The 23,244-nt window shown below is 39.0% G+C and overlaps 2 protein-coding genes across 5 annotated transcripts in view; both read left to right on the top strand.

Moving 5' to 3' along the window:
• The window catches only part of LOC131980032 (BTB/POZ domain-containing protein KCTD1), a 48,985-nt gene that overhangs the window by 8,724 nt on the left and 17,017 nt on the right, over positions 1-23,244 (top strand). The window lies entirely within an intron of this gene.
• Positions 509-18,011, top strand: LOC131980031 (aquaporin-4-like). Of its 2 annotated transcripts, XM_059344161.1 has the most exons (6): positions 509-540; positions 10,319-12,777; positions 13,240-13,657; positions 13,738-13,902; positions 14,645-14,725; positions 16,867-18,011. In XM_059344161.1, the coding sequence occupies exons 2-6, from the start codon at positions 12,716-12,718 to the stop codon at positions 17,116-17,118; spliced, it is 978 nt and encodes a 325-aa protein (XP_059200144.1). In that variant the 5' UTR covers positions 509-540; positions 10,319-12,715; the 3' UTR covers positions 17,119-18,011. The 2 variants fall into 2 exon arrangements, with proteins under 2 accessions (XP_059200144.1, XP_059200143.1); XM_059344160.1 differs by lacking the exons at positions 509-540; positions 10,319-12,777 and having other exon boundaries at positions 12,808-13,657.

Here is a 23,244-nt window from a genome sequence, read left to right as displayed (position 1 = left end):
AAATCTAAGTACCTTGAGTCTTGAGCTGAACTCAAAGCTATATTATATGACTTTATTCTGTTAACGTTACAGTGTTTGTAACACTGTTACTGCTGCACTAACTCCATGCTTAAACGTCTGTTTTGATGAGCTGGTTTTGGTTGTTTTTTCCAGTCTCCTTAAATATGTCTCCAGCAGTCCTCTTTAACGTAACGTTACACATGCTTGTGCCTCTTACTCTTCAATGCACGATTCCCCAACTTCATCCAAAAACACTGGCCTCTGTGAAATTTGCTGTTGCACAGTGACTCCAATCCTGTTGCTGTGGAGTAAAACATGAAGTATCTGTGATGTGACTTGATTATAGTATAAATATTGTTAATATCTAGTCAGCTCACATCAAAGATGTTGATGTTTGAGCTGAGTGATCATTTTCTGGATTGTACCACATAACTCTTGCTTGTGTATTGTCACATCTCGATGTTTATCACAGGGATTTGTATTTAATTGGCTGAGCTTGGACTAAACAAGAGCATCTTGACATCTGGATCAATATCTCAAGTGAGCCCAACTCTATTACTCACAATAATAACATATTGAGCACTTTGGTCAATACAGGAGTTGTCAGTGGGTGTCTTGGTGGATTTCTCTCGTTGTAATTTCACAATAAGTGTAACCACAATGTTTTTTTCCATCAGTGATGAAAAGAGGAGATGGTTGTGCTATTGAGACATCCAGATATCTTCTCTTCTGCCGTATTAGTGAGATAGTTAAATCTCTCCACTGGCAGCAATGACAGCAGATTGTAAACTCAAACTGAACCCAATGGACTAACACCTTGTGGAAGAGTCGGTTTATAATCAAAAATTCAGTTTGAATGCTTTCCCCGTAAATATTTTCTTTCCCCTCTAATGCTGATGCTAGCAGACATCCCATTTCCTTCGCTTTGAGAGTTGAGGCTGATGGTTTGCAGCATCTGCAGTAGGCTCCTGTGGGTTTCAACCTGACAGCTTGTCTCCACGAAGGCCTGGTAATGAGAAAGACTGTGTTCATTCTGTCTACATGTGTCAGAATGACACATACACAAGTGTTTTTGGAGCGTGTGTACACTGTGGTTTTCCTTAAGCATTGCTTGACAAGTATAGCAACCAAACACCAGTAACAGCATTGGCTATTTATCTTCAACATCTATTTGTCTGTGTTTGAAGTTATGATCAGCGGCTTATTAGGTGTTTCTGGTGTAGGCTCACGGCGCGCAATAGACCCTTTTAACGGCAGACATTTTATCTTGTCAAAGCAGGAAAGGCACAGGTGCATTTACAGTGGCTGCATTCCATTAGGTGAGCCATAACCAGGGCCTTTGCATTGTGCATGCTCAATCACTGTGACACTGAATGGAATAAGCCATTGTTGATGTTATTATGCACACCTGTGCTTTTCCTGCTTTATCAAGTCAAAATGTCTGCAGTTAGAAAGGGTCTGTTTCATCTATATGGGACACACTTAGTAAAATGCAACGCAGCTTCGTCACAATGATAGGATGTAGAATGAACCAGATTCAGAGATATGCAGAAGACATTTTAAAGGCCAATTTTGTTAATTAACACTTGCACTAATTGCAGTTTTGCCCACTTGGGGGCAGCAGGAGAAGACATACATGCAATATTGACTCAAAGTATTATGACCATGTAAAGCTGTTATGGAGAGAATATAGCAGTATTTAGTGACTATTTTTTGTTAGGTTCACCAGCTAGCCAATAACTTTGTTTGTTCTGGTGCTGCTGCAATTAAATGAATGTGAATGTTTAGAGGTATTGTCAAATAGGACTCAAAATTATTTCTGCCCTAATTACATTTTGTTTGTTTGAAAAACATCTAAAGAGAGAAAGCTCAATGTTTTATTGTGTCTGCCTTCTGTAAATAGGAAATGATTTGTGAGCTGAACTGTGAACAACAGGGTGTCAGTGTTTAAGGGGAAGTGTTAGCATCCTCGATATGATTTACTCTGTTTAAGTGGTGTAATTATGAAACCTATAAATTGTGAAGCGGATGATGGATATTAGTTTGAATCCAGCAGTGCATTTTACAAGAGGTGAACAAAACCCAACTTAATCTAAAGCACTGAGCAAAGCAAAGACAGTGAAAGTCCTCCCTCATGTGTTTTTCATGTTTTTTACCTGACATCAACTGCCATAATAATACATCATTTAAAATCTGACTTTCACAAGACTTTCTCTGTGCTTCAAGATGGATTTAAAATGTGCATGGCCTTGAGGCTGCTTTGCAATAAAGGCTGAGACTGTAGCAGTGTTCGCTCAGTGGCTGCTCTCTGTCCTAAGTTGGCCTAACAGGCAGAAAGCCTTTTAATTAGTCAGCAGCACTCTAAAAGAGAACAGGTTGTTGCTAACTTTTCTTTTTATTTTATACAAGGACAAAAGGAGGAACATGTACTTAAGGGAACAGAATAAGAAAACCACAGCAGCACAGACAGGGGTCAAAGAGGTGAAGCTCTGAAATATTTCAAAAATAATACAAAGATATGAGAAAAGCCTTTACAATGAATCCCATTATATGCAGCATAACATTTTCAACGCTTTGTTCCATCATCTCATAACCTCTGACTCTGACTCTAAACCACAGAACTGCATATAGAGTTAGAAGAACTTTCTTCTATAATGGAATATATTTTTTAACATTTTGGAGTTTGATGAAGTAAAGGATGTGGATAGTTCTTCTGCCGCTCTTCAGACAGTATTTTATAGAAATTTCGGAAAGCCCTTCCCTCCCCATCACACTCTGCTGCTCCAAATGGGTATTTGTTGCTTGGGGAAAACATGGACTTACAGTCACCAGTTGTGACATGTACTAATTTAGAAATACCGAGCATCAATCACAAACTGTCAAACTGGAAAGTTAGAAGCTCAAACGCCTGGGTGGGATGTAACAAGAGGCCGGATGTGCTATGATACGGTCTAGGAGACTGTCTGTGGATGTTGTCTGAAAGCCCTGGAAACTATAGCATCAGTATTTACTCACACTGGCCCTCCCACAACACAGAACAATTTGTTCCTCTCTAATGCCCCGGCCTGCCCCCTGCTCAAACCAAAAAAAGGGAAAGATATAGACAAAATCACTTAATAGTGCTTAGTTGCTGTGAAAGCAAGATATTTATGATCTTTGCTCACTGAGCAGTGGATCACAAACTGGTCTTAAGAGAACAGGGACAAGCTTTTTTTTAAAAGCAGGAAGAGCAGGGGCCCAAATGGCACTCTCAGTTCACAAGTGGACTGAAATGAAGACATACTGAGGCAGGCAGCTCATCCTTCAGTTTAAAATGACTCTGCAATGAAAGTCTGTCTGACAGGGTATTAAAAACTTAGAATGCGACTGTGCGTGTTTGTCACATCTTGTAAAATATGCAACTCAGAGGGGTGAAACTCAGTGTGAAAATGTGTTTGTTAGAGAGGGAGTCCAGTTACGTGTTTGCCATTTTCCAGCTGACTGATCAAGCTGAAATGTTGCTGGGTTGGAGTGCTGATAGTTGTTTTTTTTGTATATCGTGATCCCTCAATTTGTTGTCTTAATGTTAACATACATTTATTTTATTTTATTTTTTTTCAGCAGCTCTATCACCGTATCAGCAGTGGCAATTTCTTATCGAGCCACTGAATCTCTTTGAAGTCAAAATTAATGAGTGAGACAGACACTGAGACAGACGGGGGAAGAGAGAGAAATGGGGTCTTAAAACTAAATCCCCAGCAGGTGATGACTTATGCTGAAGATGATGCGATTTTCCCATAAAGGCACCTCATGACATGAGGTATTGTCACATGGCATGACTGTGACGTGTGATCCAGGCCACGTGATCAGTTAGGTGAATATCATAACTGAGAATAAATGAACATAGATTTGTTTTGCTCCCTTTCTGATGCAAATTCACCAGGGACATTTCCTGTAATTTTGTATTAAGATGAAACATTTCCTGTCCTGCATATCAGGAACATGGTGGAGACTGCAGGACTACAGCAACAACAATAGCTATCTATTCTATGTATGGGATTACAAGCTGAGCCCCCTTAGCCATCAGTGGTTGCATCTGTTCACATACAGTTTGCATGTTAATGCTCTGTAAATTAGGATGAGCCTTTGCAAACCCTGCGATGGCTGCCCCTATCAAGGGGCACAATGGTCACACTGTTCTTCATCTGCCCAGCATTAACAGCATTAGATGGCAGGGTGATTTAGGACCAGAATTCTCCACTAGAGGGGGACTTGCTTGCTGAGTTGAGGAAGGCAAAGTTGGGGGCTCTCACTCAAAGGAGCTACCACCTCACACTGCCAGGTCAAACAGTCATAAAACATATTTTTAATGGGCTAACCACACTGGAGCTAAGTGTGTCGCTGACCCTTGAAGCAACTGCCCTCCTTTTTTAGGCATGATATCTTCATGTATGGTACAAAACATCAACAGTTCCCTTTTTTAAGGTAAAAAAAAAAAAAACATGGCTTGAATTAAAGAAAAACATTGTTTTTAGCTCTATATTTATTCCACAGCAAGGATGTCTTTTGCTCAAGTTCGGCCAAGTAGAAAATCTGAGTATACTCTCTGGATGATTGAATAGGAGTAATGAAGCTTACATGGAATGTGCCCTCTCCCCACAGCAGCAAACATTGGGATCTTGTCAAGTTGTTTTTGTCCAACAGCACTATAATCTCAAGGTCTTCTGAGTGCTTCTGAGAGACAGACAGGGAGAGTGAAAGAAAGAGAAAGTGTGCGTGTGTGTGTTTATCAGACCATAGGATTTGCTCAGACTGCCAGCTACTGGAACTAATTACATTTTGGTCGGCTGACTCTCAGGGAAAAGTTTTATTGATATGTGAGAGCTGAGTATATGCAGTTAATGTTTAGCATTTTAGACTCTGTGTCATCACGCCCTGCAGCGTATACGGTACTTGAGGCAGCACAAGGGGAGATTGGGAATGAAAAACCTTCCCCCTTAGGAAAACTAGAGTCAGTGCCTAAGGGTGGGGTTGATTAAATAGTACAGGAGCAACATAATGCAGTGATGCTTGCACTGTTTGTAGCCTGAGAAAAAGAGTGAGCAGAGCATTGACAGCTTACTCCATTTTAAAGATTACATTGTTGCAGTGAGTTGAGTCAGTCAAACTCCCACAACAGGTCACAAATTGCATTACAGTTTTTCAGAAAATCTACTGGAAATTAATTTTGGGCTGCAATAATTATAATCAGACTATGGACTAATTAATGATCTGCTGCCAATGGCCTTCGGTTACTGATACTAATTGTCATGACAGATATAGTTTAATGTCCATAGTCTTGTGTATTGATGGGAATAACTTGTTGCACTTTGTACTTTCCTTTTTCTATTAGTGCTTTCCTATGTAGTTGGTTGGCAGAGGCCCTGTCATAGTTTGGAGGCCTGTCAAGGCTGTACCCTGCCTTTGAGTGTTTCATAATAATAGTGAGTTATGTTTTAAATACAATAATTACATTTAAAAAAAGCTGAATTGTTATCAGATTTGGCCAATAGCCATAATTTGGACTACAAATGGAATCCAGAAAGTTTCCAACACCAAATTTTTGTCCTGTTGCCAACAGTTTCTGTGCTCATATGCGGATAAATGTGTCTTGAGATTGCTAAAAAAAGTTATTTTTTTTTAAGTTTTAAAAAGTTTGTTTTTTAGTAAGTGATTAACAATTATTTTGTACCCCGCATAATGATATGTTTAAAACGGGATCCCTCTGCCCTGCTGCCAAACTTGGCAGGGCCATTGACATGCCTGTAGACAGGAGATGAAAAAGCTAATTCTTGTAAACATACTTTTAGTTGCAGTCAGAAGTCAAAAACTGACTTTCAGATCAGATCAGGCCACAAACAGAATGATAAATACTGTAACTGTAGTTTCATGATCAAAGTTGAGGCCTTAATGGGACTCTATGGGCTATAAATCCATGCACTTGTACATTGCCTGTGGGTGTATTGTGATCCCATTTAGCCCAATGGTTCTGCAACTATAAAAGGGCAGCAACAACCCTGTTTCACATCCTTTATATCTGGAGTGGCTGTAACATAATGAGAGAGTAAGTAATTTAAAGGCTGTACTGGTGATCATAGAACTAGAGTTACTAAATGTCACTACTGCATTCACTTACAGGTGTGTTGTGCCAAAGCTGGGCCTGTTTGTGTCAAATCCAGCATTTAAAATCTGATGAACAGATATATGGGCATCTCATTTTTTTTGTAGCTGGATCTGAGAGAAAATACAGCCATTGTAGTTTATTTGCTAGAAGTTTCTCCTATCGCCTTGTAGGGAAAAAAATCCATCATTGTAATTCCTGGAAAAGGAAGTCGGATGTATGCACACACTAGCTGTACCATTCTCTTGCATGACTGCATGATCACCAGATCTAACAGTTAGCAGCTTGTTTTTCTCTCTGTGCCAAAGGTTAAATGAGCTTTCATGGACAGATTGTTTTCATTTGGTTCATTTACTTCAATAAAAATCAAAGCATTAACGTGTCCTGTCTTTCAAGAGGAGGTCACTGATTTGGCTCCCCGTCAGGCCTATAGATTATATAACAATGTTGGGATTCTCTTCACTGTGGCATGTAGAAAACTTGGCATGGTGCTGCGCTAACAAAGGCGGTAGCTTGTGCCTAACGAAGCATGGCGGTGATACTCAGCAAGGAAAACATGTTTGTCACCAGAGACAGTCTGCTTATGTTGCCTTTGGTAAATCCCCAGGGATAAAGCCTGAATTGATTATTGGGAAAAAATGTCTAGGTATTAATTAAATGGTTTTGTTTGACCATTTGTCGTGTTTTATAGATTTCAGTGGTTTATTTGAATGTAAGAAGGACCAATGCACTAAAGTGTTTCAACAGAAGCAAGTTGATGTTGTTCTTAATCTCCACTTTACTTCGTGCTTTGTTGTAAAGAACTTACTTAAACTGTGTTTCGCAGCAGAAAAGATAAGCAGAGACACATTAACTAATTACTCTTTCACACTTTAAGAATTCTGTTTTAACAAATCACTTTACTTGAAACCAAGTAACCTGATCTGGAGGACAGCTCTCTAATCAAACAGAACTCACACTGTATCAACAAACATTAATTGACTCAACTGTAATTTAAATGCATGCAAATCTGAAGAATTAAGGCACGCTTTGAATTAATAAAGAAGGGACTCCTCTGATGTGTGTGATGCCTGGAGGAGCCGTAGAAACAGGATAAAGGGAAAGAACTCTGCATGATACTGAGAAACTGTTTTATAACAATTTATGTAGCTCGTTAATATTCATCAATTCATTTGTATAGTGTGCAGATTTAAATTTCAGTGTAAAATGAGCAAGCCTGGTGGCCATATTTACCATTGTAAATAAAACCGTATCACATGCATAATTGTCAAATTATGCATATGGTGCAGGTTGTGTCTAATGCTATGGTGATACAAGGTGCTACTATTTGCTCTCTTATCAATGATGTTGACTTTTTATTTGAATTTTTCTTAATTGAAATCCTAAACCTAGAAGCAATGCTTTTCGTCAGTGGGACCTCATTTGGCAAAAGTTACTTAACAGACATTTATTTTGATGTAAATCTTAAAGATTATCAATTTAAATTGCCCACTAAAGTGGATAGTAATTATTGGAGATGCATTTTTATTTTAAGAGTAAAAAGGAGAGCCTCCTTTAATGACAACTATGTTGCTTTGAACCGGAGATGCAAGAGGATACAAGTTGGCATTGATGAAGTGATGAGTGGGGACAATATATCTTCCTCCTCTTCCCAGGAAGCATGTCTTTACATCCAAATTGAGACGGCAAAATCTCCTATTTGAATGACAAATATGTCGATCCTATCTCAGGATGAACCGTGTTACTCCAAAACAGAGATGCACAGTTGTTTGCAGTATGCATTCCTAATATTCTGGCAAGACCTCCAAGTGGTGATATTCTAGAAGTTAACGTCTACCACCTTTGATGCCCAACCCCAAGAGAGTAGGTGAAGTATCCAGAGCAAAGGTTAGGAAGCAACCAACCTTTGGCATAGAAGCACAAATCATCCACACAAGTCATTCATTTATTTGAAACATGTATGTATATATATGTGTATGTATGCTGGGCGTGCAGCAATGTGCTACCAACTGCTCCTAAGCATGGTGTGTTCACTGGTGTGTAGAAATGGATGGGTTGAACGCAGAGGTTGCATTTTCCCAGTGTGGGATTAGTAAAGCAATCTTAAATTAAAACATGACATGTTAAAGCATGTGGTTTGCAAGGTTATTATAGTTAACGAAAACTAACAAAATAACGAAAACTAAAATTGAAAAAACATTTTTGTTAACTGAAATAAAAATAAAAACAAGAGTTTTTTTTAAAAAACGATAACTAACTGAAACTGTATTGTGTGGTTACAAAACTAACTAAAACTAACAAAAATTATAGTGAAAATGTCCTTAGTTTTCGTCTTTGTCAACTTTTTTCATACATAATTCAGTGTTTCTATTTCAACATGCAGGAACACATGGTAAATATGTTTACTGAGACTGGGATGTCTACACTTCAACCAAAATACAAAAAACCCCGAACTGTAAGAGTTAATAACCTTATTGGGGCTAAGATGGATAAATGAAGGCACATACCCATTACAAAAAAACTAAAACTAATAAAAACTAAACTAAAACTAGCAAACTCACTCTAAAAACGAACTAAAACTAACTGAATTTGAAAACATAAATTCACAACGAAATTAAAACTAACCTAACCTTGGTGATTTGTGAGTATCTAGTAATTATTTTTGTCCTCACATAGAGGGATAACAATGATTTCATTTACATCATGAGTAATATAGAAAGAGAGAGGACAGAGAATGAAAATAGCTCATTACAATAAATAGTGTCTACTTAATTATGAAAGCCTTTTTTATTGTTGTGTAAGACCAGATGTGCTGGTAGAATTTTTTTGAGCAGTAATTTTTCAGTCTAGCGGGCCTTATAATATCTCAATATCTAAAATCACCTTCACCCTTCCTGTTGACCTTCTTGGTGGTGAACACAAGGTTTGTGTTGGCCTCAAGGAGCATGACGGATTTTGAAGGCAAATATTAACACATGAAACATTAACGCATGAAAACTCCAGGGAATGCCCCTTTCAGAGCAAGGTCACTTACAGTGCCATTGAATGCATCATTAGGTTTGGTCACACAAAATAAGCATGTGTTGTGTTTGTAAATCATTTTACATGAGCCTCCTGGGTCACTGACTTTTATATAAAAATTGTATTCTCTGAGTGCCACAAGCATCTAGTTCACAAAGGACACCAAGGTAGATCCTTCCATTTAATGGAGGAGGTCGGGGTGGATGAATGTGTCAAATAGACACAGGACTTTGACCAAGGAGGTCGCTGATTGGGTCTTGTGTGAAATTAAGAGTCAATGCTATTTTTAAACTTGTGTGCGTATGTAAGTTGACTTATGTAACATACTTAACTTATGTGGCATACGTAACAAGCTCAACTTACACCATGTACGAAATATGCTTAACTTTCGTTGTACATAACAAAAATAGGTTACATTTCGTACTTAAGTTCTGTATGTAAGTTAACTTACATGACATAATGCTAGCTAACTTACATCATGTATGTAAAGTACTTACAAAGTTACGACAAAGTAACGGTAATCCTAATCCTAACCACACTCACCCTATGTGAGATTTTAATTTATGTACGTTATTTAAGCTACCATGACCTTTTCCTAAACCTAACCAAGCAGTTTTGTTGCCTAAACCAAACAAACTTGTCACAACAACAATGTGTTAGGGGCCGTTACTTTTAGGAATGAGGATGTCGTGATCTTCTGACACCTGTAGGAAACACTCCCGTGGGTCATATTAGAGGATGGTAACAAAGGATTTATGTGATCGTATGGGTCCTGTTCCATGCCAATTTTCATTATTAAATGAATAATTGGGGGAAAAAGTCTAGTGTTGCTGAACATTTTTAGCAATGGGGGCTCTGACAATGTGTTTCACAACGCAACCAAGTCATAAAATATTATGTGAGTCACAGTAAAGCCACTGTTTTACAGCCATAACAAGCTGATGATAGCCGTAGTGATTCATGATGTTTTCTAGAACAAGCAGCCAAAACAATAAACGCTGAGCGTGTCCACTGAGTGTTCAGTACGTACTGTTGATGGATTGTGGATTCAAAACTTCAAACTTTCAAAGAATCTACATCAGACCATCTGATAAGAAAACCCCTGGCCCTTTTTAAAGCAGCATACATTATGTTTGTTTTCTGTTTTTTTTACCACAGTACAAAGACAGGACACAATGGAACAATACATATTTTAAGGATCCTGCACTTATCACTCATTATTTGCTGATATTAAGAAGAAGCTAGACCACAATGCTACAAGGAAGTAGGAATAATGACTTTCTTTCCAGTGATGATATACATTGTCCAGACAAAACATCATCTGTGTTGCTTGTTTGTTGTTCATACAATCATAGAAGTGACAAACGTCTACAATCAAAGACAGAGGAGAATTGAGAATCCTCTGGGTGCCATTTCTGTCTGAATAGTTACATGGTTTAATATGTAATCCAGTTCAAAGTCACCTGTCATAAAATAAAACCTCAGTATCTATAGTATGTAGTGTATTTTTTCCAGTTTTGTTCATTGTATTATTATTATAAGAGTGAACGCACACAACACACTAGGCTTCCAAAGGTTTATTGACTTTGTTGGCTGGGAGTAAAAGTCGTGATCCAGTTAGCAAGGTGAAGAAAATGGAAGTGTAAAAGAAGGAGAGAAAAAAAGTGCTTCCACCCAAAATAGTTTCAGTTTGGCAGCTCTCACACTTTTGACACATTTTTTCCCGAAGAAGCTGGAGATATTTTTTACCCTTCAGATACAGGAAGGAGGCAAGTGTGTTGTGATTTTGTGGGCTTCATGGCCTCAAATTCTCATGGCAGACCAATGGAAACATTGGGCATTTCTAACATTATGAGGCATATAGCTTTTCAAATTTTTGCAATCCCTATTTCCTGAAGATCTTAGACTACAGTACTGTTACAGCTACAGTCACTGTATATTTGTTGCCTTTGTCTAACCTTGAGTAATAGGAAAACCTCTGAGTGGATAATATTTTAAAGTAGTCCAGAAATTAGTAAGCAATTCGTTTAAAAGGTCTCAGGGTTTCTGTGACCAAAAAGTCACCAAAAGGTGTGTGTGTGTGTTATGTCTATACTCATTCTATAAGGATAATATTTGATCACCGTAAAGATAACATGTTTATCTTTCCTTTCATACAAAATTAGCCACGTCCTCCTGGAGGCTTATCATGGAACAAATGATGAAGGAAAACAATGTGCGTGCGTGTGTTTGCTAATGTGCAAACACTTAACCACTTTATCCTGATAAAATAGAAATGTGGAATTTTATTTGCCTATTTCTCAACACAGACATAAACTTACGGTTTATGGGTTTCAGGGCTGTTACACATCCTCTAAACCTGGATGGTAAACCAGGACTTTGTTGACTTTAATCCTCAGAGCCAACCTGTTACACAATAACAAGACTGTTGGCCTTTTTTCAACTATGAGGTAACTTCAATCAAAAGGACAAATCATTTTTTGAAATTGCCCTCTTTATCCTGGCTTTTCTAAAGAATAAAAACAAATGTGTTACTTTACTTTTACCAAAACATTGTGTGTGTAAATGCGTTACAGTATATTTTTACCAGTGAAAGAATCGCTAAAAATACCAATACCACATTTTGAGAACACAAGTCAAAGTCCTGCAGTCATAAAAAAGTTTTAGCGACAAAATGTACTGAAAGTTTTGAAAGTAAAAGTACTTTTTATTTAGGCTCTTTCAGAGGTTTGTGTTGTAATATATAATATATTATTGTATAGTTATTGTTACATAAGCTTGTTTAACGTCTCAGTAACATTTTATTTTTGCAAGTAGTTGAGCTGGAATAACTTTTCATTGTCATAACAATGTATCATGATTTATGTTTTGTATGATAACTTATTTGTACAGCGGTCAAATACTTAATTAAGTACAAAAAAGCACAATATTTGCCTCTGAACTGTATAGTAGATTTAGCAGAAGTATAAAATATTTAAATAAATACAAATAAATTACAATTATGGCCACGTTTAATGTATTTGTTACCACTGAATTTTACCACATGGGATGTTGCATCCCCCTATGATATCACCATAACATTAAAGCAAAATAAAAAAAGGACCATAGTTTGGTCACTATTAACAGAATTTGACAAAATATCCATTTACAGTATAGTTCTGCAGTGGTTTTGTAAATGTTGTGCATACCCCAGCGTGTTTTCAAAGCTCTAACATGACTTAAGATGCTGAGGCTGACTGAGTCACTGCGGGTCGCACTTTGTGCAACAGAGCAACTGTTTGCACAGCAAGCAAATCCAATGACTCCTCCCCCTGTGCAGGCTGTTTAATTCCCGTGAGGTGATGCCCAGCTAGTAACTTAATAAAGCTGCTGGATGCAATCCCGGGGCACAATGTGTGGATCATGTTCGTCTGACAGAGCTGCTCTCTGCTGCTCTCCTGCTCTCAGACAGCCTGCTGCTTTCCTGTAAGTACTACGGGGTCACACAGCCATTTCAACTTTTACATGTGATGAAGGGAGACATGTCCCTGCTGGTTGAATAACTCACCAGGACTTATGAATGAAAACACATCAGACACAACGAGGACAGTGAGAGGGAGAGCACAGTATCGCATTCGGTAAGTTTTAGCCTTTTGACCTAGGAAAAGAAATGACTGAAGTTATCACTGCAACTTAGTTTCCTTTGAGGTCTGTTGATATTTCATTTTAATTTATTGACATTTTCCTGAGTGTAAAGTACTTAACAGATGCTTTAATTCATGCAAATCATGTTCTCTTTAGCAGAACAGTCAAAAGATGTAGTTTTTCTCACCATCCTGGTTGAAGTTCAATAAGTGACAGCAATTAAACACTGTATGCTTTGACTCGAAGTGTGATAATTTGCCCCTGTACACAATGTTTAAAGAATGCTCTGTATGGCATTTTGTGATGGAAAGTCACTGGCTTAAATCCCTAGTGGAGTTATAAATGTTGTGCCCAGAGGCGGCCATGCTGATAGGGTTCAGTACATTTCCAGCCACATTCACACACCAGGAATACATAAGTAGGCTAATCATTTTGCTCATTATTCTTTTTGCCAGAAGCTTCCTGTCCTGGTGTAACTGTCAGAGCATAATGGTGGCATTTAAAGGGATCTGGACCAAGGACTTCTGGAGGTCTGTGTCTGGAGAATACCTGGCCACTCTCATCTTTGTCTTTCTCGGTCTGGGCTCCACCATCAACTGGGCTGCAGGGGAAGAGAAGCCTCCCCCAGCTGACCTAGTCCTTATCTCCCTGTGCTTTGGCCTGAGCATCGCCACTATGGTGCAATGTTTTGGCCACATCAGTGGCGGACACATTAACCCTGCAGTCACTGCAGCGATGGTTGTAACTAGAAAGCTGAGCCTGGCAAAGGCATTGTTCTATGTGGTGGCTCAGTGCCTGGGAGCTATTACTGGAGCTGGGATCCTCTACTTTGTCACACCTGCTGCTTTTAGAGGCTCCTTCGGTGTGACCACGGTAAGAAGCTGACCATACTTATTTGTACTTGTGTGCATGATAGATTGATAGAGTTCATTCAGAAATGTTCTGTTCCCAAGGTGAACTCCAACATCTCGTTAGGACACGGCCTTCTTGTGGAGCTGCTTATCACATTCGAACTGGTCTTCACCGTCTTCGCCACCTGTGACCCCAAACGCACAGACCTTGGAGGCTCTGCTGGCCTCGCCATCGGCTTTGCTGTAGCCATTGGACACTTATTTGCAGTAAGTACTTTTAGTAAGTTAGATGTGAAATAGATATGAGATATGAGATGTGAAATGACAGTTAGGGTACAAAGGTTATTTATAGCAGGGATCTCAAGTACTTTTGGTCATGTGCCAAAAAGAAGAGTAATACCATCTAGATCACAAAGAAACAATGTACAAACAAAAGTATTTATACAAAATTAAATAAAAAATTTAACTACGCAACCCCAACCTTAGAAATATTCTGCAGCCCCATCGAAGAGATTCTTCTCCAGATCTTATCAAATTCAACACACTGCATGAAAGAATTGCAGAACAAGACTAGTTCCAAGTGCAAACCCCTTTAGCATACACTGAAAGCTGGATGCTTCTTGAGAAAGAGCAGGTGCATCAAAGCATCTATTCTTCAATGTGTGATATTGTACGCTTCTCACTGATTCACACCCACGTGCACATCTTTATTGGAGGCTGCCATCGCATAGCAACCAATCTCTGGGGGCTCCCTGAACCCTGCAGAGCAAATGAATGCACAGGGAAATGGATGTTATCTCTCGCACTGCTCAACACATTTCTCCCTGGGTCTGTTTAGGAAATGCATATATACATACAATGTGTCATGATCTGAATTAGATAGATTTTGCAGCATAAGACACTTTCTGAAGTCAAACTAAGTTAGTCTAGTGCTTAAAACATGTCTGATTGTAATCATGTACATGTTTTATCATGTGGACTGAAAACAATGCTGTTTTGTGTCTTCCAGATCCCTTATACAGGAGCCAGCATGAACCCTGCTCGGTCCTTTGGGCCTGCGCTGATCACACTTAACTTTGAGAACCACTGGGTAAGAGATACTTCCCTCACAGGATAATCTTTCTTCAAGGAGTTTGTGTGGCCAAAAAAATTACCTAGGTACTCTTGTGTGTCAGTTTGACTAAGTATTTAGCGCTCTAGTATAATAAATCTCTCACTGGTGCAAATGTTATGTTCTTGTTCAAAGTCAGTGCTCTGAAATCATTTGTAGTAGCTAATGATGTGCTGAAGAGGGCAAGCCCTCCTATACCAGGTTGAAACCCGGTAAGGTCGCATTTTCAGCCCCAGAGCCAAGATCGTAAAAACAGCTGTCACCTAAAAATACAATCAAAGAAATGGTCTTTCACTTATATCAGTAAATGCAAAAAGAGACCTTGTGAGGTGGCTTAAAATCTCTTCTGTCACCCCTGGATTTATGACTTCATGCTACAAAAGAAGTAACAAGGAATCACATATTTCCTGCATTTTATCCTCCAGCTGCATAATGAGATGTTGCTGAAAAAGGTGTAAAATGGCATTAGCACTGAATTCCTGTATCCTGGCAATTATTTCCACTGAGCTATTTGTAGACAGCAGGGTGTCAATGTTGTGAGTGTGTGTGTGTCTTGGGTGATGTGCTTGGGTATAACGCTGTCAGTAACTGTCACTGTGGTGGGTATCATATTCAGAAGTGTCCTCTCTTGGAGGCAACTGCGGCTGACACTGATCTACCTACCTCTGATTAAGGCTGACCCTCTTTTCCCAATCTGCCAAGGTATCCTCATTACAGGCCCATGATATCCTATGAAAACTTATGCAAAACGATTAATGTGCTATATTACAAATATGACTGTTCGATTTGTTTTATCTGTTCTATTTTAAGTTGTGAAACAGTCAAATGATCGCTGCTTCAAACACAAGAAAGAGTTTGGACGCTGTTTAAAACGTAAATACAAACAGAATGCATCAAATTCAGAACTCAGAGTATATTTATCAGTACTGGAAGTACATTTACTCAAGTACTGTAGTTGAGTACAATTTTGAGGCACATATGTGGCTGTATACTTCTACTTTACTCCATTTTCAGGCACATATTGAACGTTTTACTCCACTACATTTAACTGCCAGCTTTAGTTACTTTTCATGTCAAGATTTAACATGAAAAAATACGATCAATTTAAAATGATTATGCATGTTTATTATGAGCCCTTCCTTGGCAACAGTAAATCACTGCTCACATAAATGCTTATATAATGATATATTTGGAATATACAGCGAATAACAATATGAGTGGGGCCACTCTGCATAAAGAGTTCTTTTACTTTTAATACTTTAAGTACATTTTGATTCTGATACTTTTGTACTTTTACTGAAGTAAGTTTTGAATGCAGGACTTTTACTTGTAGTGGAGTCATTTCACAGTGTGGCATTAGTAATTTTACTTAAGAAAGGGATCTGTATACTTCTTCCACCATATTTACAAAGAAGTTTATCACTTTGTCTTTGTACAGTTTTTGATTGTATGTATGTAACAAAGGATTAGCTAATTATTGCGTTCAGTTTTTATACCTTATATTACGTTTTGGCACCGAAACTACTTGGTTGAGGTTAGGAAAAAGGCACTTCAGTCCTTGACCTGTCAGTCGTGGGATTCAAACTGGCAACCTTCATGTTACCAGCCCCATTTCTAACCTCTAGGCCCTATGTGCCCTATGTAACTACAGGACGCTGTTATGACAATAGTTATGTGACATAGAATTTGACATATCTATTTTGACAGTTAATTTAGTTACCTTAAAATAGGGGCATTAACTTTTGGTTTAACAGTGGAAATGAACAGCGTTCTCCTGGGTCAGTCCTGTGTTTGTTTGACCCGTCCATCACCACTCCTGCCAACTCTAAAGAGGCTTTCTCGTCGCCTCACTTCCTCCCTTCCATCATAATTATGCAGCCACTGAAGGTCAGAGCCTAACAACAAATGTCAAGATGGGTCATCATAATCTACAAAACAGAGTGCATTACTTTTCTTAGATATAAATAGGAAGCAGTTGAGCCAGAATCTGTAGCCTTACTCAACAGGATACTTTGTTCAGTTGTCGAGTGATGCATTTTGTCAACAGTAATAAAACATCTCCCATGGGCACTCATTAACCGGCCAACTAATTAAGCTGTTTGTTCTGCATTTAATGGTAGGTGTACTGGGTGGGACCCATTCTGGGCGCCATCCTTGCTGCTGGTCTGTATGAGTACCTGTACTGCCCTGACCCTGAGATGAAGAAGAGGCTGAAGCAGGTCTTCCAGAAAGATCCATCAGGGAAATACAGGGAAGTGGAGACAGAAGACATTGCAGTCAAGCCAGGATCCATCCACACTATCGATCTGGAGAAAGCTGAGAAAAAGGATCCTTTCCCAGACTCGACGGGAGAAGTGCTGTCTTCAGTATGACTATCACGTGCACTGGAAATGGAGACCAATCTGTAGAGCAGAATGACAATCAAAACTTTGGAGTATCCATCTTGAGCTTGTCTCCCCTCCAAAGCAGAATGTAATTTCGGCCCACGAGGCTTCACAGCAAGGCCGAATTACTCTCATTGTCATAAAGCTAATATGATGTTATGGCTCAATCCCACAAACATCTACAACCTGTTCAATACTCCTCCTGAGGCCCCGCTTGAACGATTTTGTAGCAGTGGTGGCATGCGGCGCACATTGCACGCTCCAGAATGACAGCCCGCAATACATTGTGTTAGGGAAATATGTGTGGGGTCAACCAATTATGTGGGGTCATCACGCTGAATTGGAGAAATGAAGAAGAAAATGCAGGCTTGTTATTTTTGGATTAGTGTCACATTTGGTCCATGTACTGTATATGTAACAGCAGCAGAAATGTTCTTTGTAATCATTAAGCACATTACAGGTTCCAAGCAATATAAGGCAGCTCTGACAAGCTTTATTATCAGAGTTGTATTACAGTGCTCTCTATTTTCAGTGCATTAGTCAGGGAAACAACCAGGTCGTGTTTATGGAAACACTGTTTCTGTTAAAGTCTATCTCCACTTTTTCATGTTTATTGTGTCTATTACTACATAGTGATTTATTTATTTTTCTATTTAATAGAAATCACGATACTTACTGTAGTTGTTTTTATTTTATAGATCTAGATTTCATTGTAATATTTCTTATTTCTCTGTATGATTCACTGTATTTCATACTCAAGTTCTTAACTTATTGATAAGATATTTGGCGTCATGATTTTGCTCAGTCCGTGTATTTGCTCACAAACTCAAAATGCTACAGGATGTAAAATTTGTAATAATAAAGTTGTTTTTTTTATTTCTATGTCATTATCAAGGATTTATTTTTAGCTCATTGGTATGTTGTGGACAGGATAGATGCACAAACCAACATAGGACTGCACAATTTTTTGAGATTTTATTAAAATCTCAATTTTATTAAAATCTCAATGGTGCAATTTCTAAATTGAAAGATGTTCTGACCTACAAATCCTTTTCTACCGTCATTGCTTGGTACAAATTCTCACAAAAAAATCACACCATGATCATTTTAATATATATATCAAATGACAATCACGATGCAACAATGAGCATTTCCTTTAATCAGAATTGCAATATCACTCAAAATAATCACAATTAGACATTTTTTTCCAAACCATTTATGTCTAAACCTACTTCTTCTTCCTAATCATAAGACATCTACTTGTTCCTGGCAGTAGGAGCTGAGCACCAGAGAGAGAAAAGGTTCAGATCAATGATGGATTGACTCATCTACCTTTAGATTATGTCTCCCTATGGCCAGATAAATGTCCAGGATGTGTGTTCCTTGTGAGTTAAATCTCTGAGAATAGCTTCATGTAATCTCATTCCATCAGCAGAGAGCAGAGGAAATGATACCACTTTGTGGTACGAAATGGAGGTGATCTGTTATGTCTGCACTTTATTTCCTTTTCTAAAAGAACAGGTGCAATTCAATCTTTTTCTGTAATCTGGAGGAAATGATCAGGTCCACCGATCCCGCTGCATCAACTGAAGTTGTCTACATGGTGCAACTATATTGCGTTTGCAAGACGAGAATGCCGGTATAATTCAGACACACAAATCAAAATGGTTTTTACTCCTACATGGACTAACTTGCCCCATTTCACCCTTTTCCCCATCTTTATATGTGACAACAGCATCACCTACTGGCCACAGTAGGGATCACCTACTGTGTATTAATGTTCCCATTTGTATTTCTCCAGGGGAGGGCACCCACGAGCCTTGGATGTACAGGTTACACTGCAAACGTGGGTAGACACAAGTCAGTTTTATTCATAAGTCTGAGCCACATTTCATTTGAAATTGGTCCAGGCCATTAATTCAGAACTACACAGGAGGATTAAGTGCTGCAAAGCCTTATAACAGGAGCCCAGTACTCATACAGGAGCTCATACTGAAATACTTTTTTTTCTCTCTCAACCTTGGTATTCTTAGCATTTTTACAATTCGGTGACTGGATTCTTATTTCCACCTAAGCTGCTGCATTCTGAATACTTGTCTGTATAAAGGGGTTGCAGACAGTTGCCACAGGTTTTTAGAAACCAAGATTGTTGATGCTAATGAATGCTGTTCTTCAAGGCCTACTAGAGTTGAAAATGGACATCACGATTTTCTCAACAGCGCTATCCTTTACCTGCAGGCATGCTGCCTGTATCCCTTAAGGCTTCAGTGGCTCGAGGCCAGCACCCTCTCAGCTCCCTTTAATCATCTTTATAGCCAAAATAAATGAGTACATAAATCTGACGTTTCATGCATTGACTGTTTCCTCTTGGGACAGACGATGGGGAATGGGCTGACACGGTTTTGATTTATTGGCCTTTGCTCATCTGGAGATTACATAGGGGGAAGACAGGTGAGGAGAGAAGTCCCTGTTGGATTGAAATTTTTGGTTATAATTTCATACCGGGGATGAGAAGTAAAAATATGTGGCTTCTGTGTGCATACAGAGCAAGATATTGTCTAAAGTCTTTTTCATACTCTTGCATAAATGAGCAGATGCTGTAAACTGCCAATCAAATCCTAAAATGTCATTACAAAAATGTCCTCTCCGTGTGTTGACAAACTTCTGAAGGCGTGCAGCAGACACCTCAATTAGGAAAAGGCAAATAAAAAGTGACAGCGAACGAGAGACCGACGCTTTTTCAGCTGTCTGTCTGTTAACATCATTGCTTATCAGCGAGATGTTGGGCAAAAAACTGATAATGCATGTATAGCCTTCACAGTGGCTGCCTCCCTAATTCATTACATTTACATTCACAGTAATTGCAAATACCAACAATGCCTATATGATGGGAATATTGTTATAACTAGAGCTTCATTTGCACATCATACAGATGCCAGCAAAGTATATCTCAAAGTGCATCTTATCTAACTGAGTACAGGCAGATTTCTTGCGACTTGAAAATTCAGATTTTCAATTCCCAGCATACAACAGAAGGGGCAAAAAGATAAAACACACACCTTAAAGATCATTAGCAATTAATATTTGGGGATTCATGAAGAAAAACAGCGTTAAACACTTGTTTAATAATTCATACTATAAACAAGAAAGTCTCCCACTTCCTTAATAATTTAGACGTAAGCTAATGTTGATTTATTCAGGAAGGTCTCTGCCACCAGCACTGCCTGGAGTGCCCAAATTTGAATTAAAGTAGGACAGTAGCAGGCGAGTCTGTAATAACATTTGTATAATTTTATTATTGCTCTGGGCTCAGTTCATTTCCTCCTCCAGTAGCTGCGTGAAATTGTTTGATTCTGGAAACTGCCTTGAGTCTGCGGCTCTGGGGTTGGAGGGTGGTACAGGAACAGGAAGGCATGCGACACTTTCTCTCTCTCTGTCTGATGCTGTCAGACACATAAACACAGACGCACACACGTACACACATGCAGAGAGAGAGAGAGAGAGAGATAAATAACTTTGTTATTCTGGGTTTTGTAATACTGTTACACTGGCTCACTTAATAACTCAAGCTGTCTTGAGAATATGATTGATATTCTCACTCACCTTGTCACTTATGATAAATATTTCACTGTGTTTATGCAAGATAGCTAGGAAGCCGAATAACTCATTCATTACATTATCAAATCATATAAATATGAGAGGTTGTGTTTATGTCTTTTTTCCAGTTGGGAGATTTCTTCTTAATATTCGTCAAACAAAGTCACTTCCGCTGTTCCTGCAAAAAGAGTTTATTTGTATAAAAGCTGATCTGATCAAAATCCAGCTTTTTGTAACTTCACTAAGAAATATTTCATTCTGCTCGGCCCACGAGGAAGAATTAAACTTCATCATCATTTACTAAGCTATCCAGGTCTTTTCTTGTTTGCCGTGCTCCTCTACTGTACTGTGATGTTGTTTACCAATGATAGCACTATCATTTCCAAAATGGTAATTTGCAAAACTCTGATTACTGGAACACAAACAATCAAGTTTGGGAGGTATTAGCTCATGTAACACACACCTGAGACCCCGGTGGCTTTGACACGGGAAGGGCGGGTGGAGAAGTTCTGATTGGTTTCCTCGGGGCTCTGCTTCAAACTTCCCACCCGCACACATTCCCTCACTTCCCCCCCTCTTCAATTCCTTTATGCAGAGAAGCCCAAACTGCAGTTTGATGAAACACATTTGTTTGACTTAACTCTTGCCTCGCCATCATGGCTAAATCTCGAAGGCCTGTCGGTGTAATGTGGCCCAACAGCAATTGGGTTAATGAGAGGATATATGTACAAGTGTGGGACTTGACCGGAGGAGCTGTTTTCCATTTGGGTTTGGTCTGCTTGTGTTATTAGGGAAACCTTTATTATTGTTGCCCTCTAGTGGGAACCATATAATAGGATTACATTTTATTAGAGCCTCCCAGCATTACCCAAGCAGCCCCCTCCTCTTGTCTCTCTTCCCCTCATAGTGGTGGCACTGACTCCTCTGTCCACTGTGGGTGGGACGGGTGGATCTGGGGTTGAAAGGGAAGTCATCCCATACAGTTGGGATCCTCATCTTTTCTTAGTTACAGAAAATAGTAACCTGTCAATGTAAAATCTTGATTTAGGATCACTTTTGTTGAATACAAAACAAAGTATTTCATGAGCAGAATAGAGTCTGATGTGTGTACTATGCTTGTTGTAAGCTGTAATCATCCCATTGTACCAGTGAGTCAGAGACATGTACATGCAGCTCCACACAGTTTGCATAGTCTCTGGAGCAGAGCCTGAACAAAAGACACAACTATAGTGCACAGTGAGATATTGGCACGCTTATTTGCTACTACTTACTTAACAAAGAAGCTCTTCTGTCACATAATTACCATTGTTAATATTTAGCCTTCCAATGCCACATTTGATGGTGTGACTTAGACTACATTGTAGCAACAGAAACATTCTCCAGAGCTAAATTTCATTGTGCCAAAGATAATATTTGATGAGCAGTTCTGGCCTAAAACTGCGCAACCCTGCAGGGCAGATTGAGTCAGGCTCTGGAGCAGCTTCAGCACTTTCCCTTATCCATCCCACTCCCTTACATAACCACAGGCCATTAGAGGGGTGTGGCAAGTATAGCAGCAGTTATTAACGTGGTCTGAGGCGAAACCAACATCTCTCTTATAGTCCGTGCTCACTGGTTTGTGAGGACCAGGAAGGTCAGTGTAGGTGTTCACATGGTTTAGCCACACAATTTGAAACAAATGCCATAAAGACCCAATACGGTATCTCGGCTCCTAGATATTAAAATATGTATTCTGTTGCTATGAAGTCTGGAATATTTAATTGTTAAATTAATAATGATAAAACAGGCTCTTCCTCTCAGCATGTAAAAAATCGGTCAATTGAAGCTTGAAGTGAAATGATGAAACAGCCGCTTTGGTGACATATACATGGTAATGTTAAAATGCTGTGTTACAATAGCATAAGTTTAAAAAAAAGGTCAAAGGGCACACTTTACACAAAGGTACACACATTTTGAGTAGTTACCAGGGAACAAATGACAAGCTAACCGCTAGCTAACCAGTAATAACCAATAAGTAGGTTTTAATCAAATTTTCTAAAATAAACTATTTTAAGATTAGATACGTGTCTGCACACAGAATTGAGAGCATAGCGATTGCCTGCACACGGCTCTCAACCACATGGCAGCTGGCTGAGTTGGCGGCTAGCTGCTAACATTGCTAACAGTCCTGAAACCGGCCAATAGTGGGGACAGAGCTAACAGTGTAACATGAGGGGGGACCAGCAGCTAGCGTTATCAGCTATAACCGTACGCCGTATGAGAGCAGTGAAAAGTCACACACAGGGACTCACATGCATGTACATGAACACGCAGTCAAAGCAGCTACCACAACAAATTGTTGTTCTCTGTTGTCAACAAGGAATGAAGAAACTTGGATTAAAAGACAGGATAATTTCTCCATGATATATTTACATCGTTTACTGCAATATTAATCTTCTAAATGTTGTGTACACCCCCTTTAATAATGATAAGTTGGTCAAGGAATTAACTGCTGTGAACTATTATTCAGTTAATATT

This window comes from Centropristis striata, chromosome 11 (assembly GCF_030273125.1).
Source record: "Centropristis striata isolate RG_2023a ecotype Rhode Island chromosome 11, C.striata_1.0, whole genome shotgun sequence".
NCBI classification, from domain to species: domain Eukaryota; kingdom Metazoa; phylum Chordata; class Actinopteri; order Perciformes; family Serranidae; genus Centropristis; species Centropristis striata.
The sequence above is the reverse complement of the archived record's forward strand: the minus strand, read 5'-3'. Positions and strand labels throughout refer to the sequence as shown.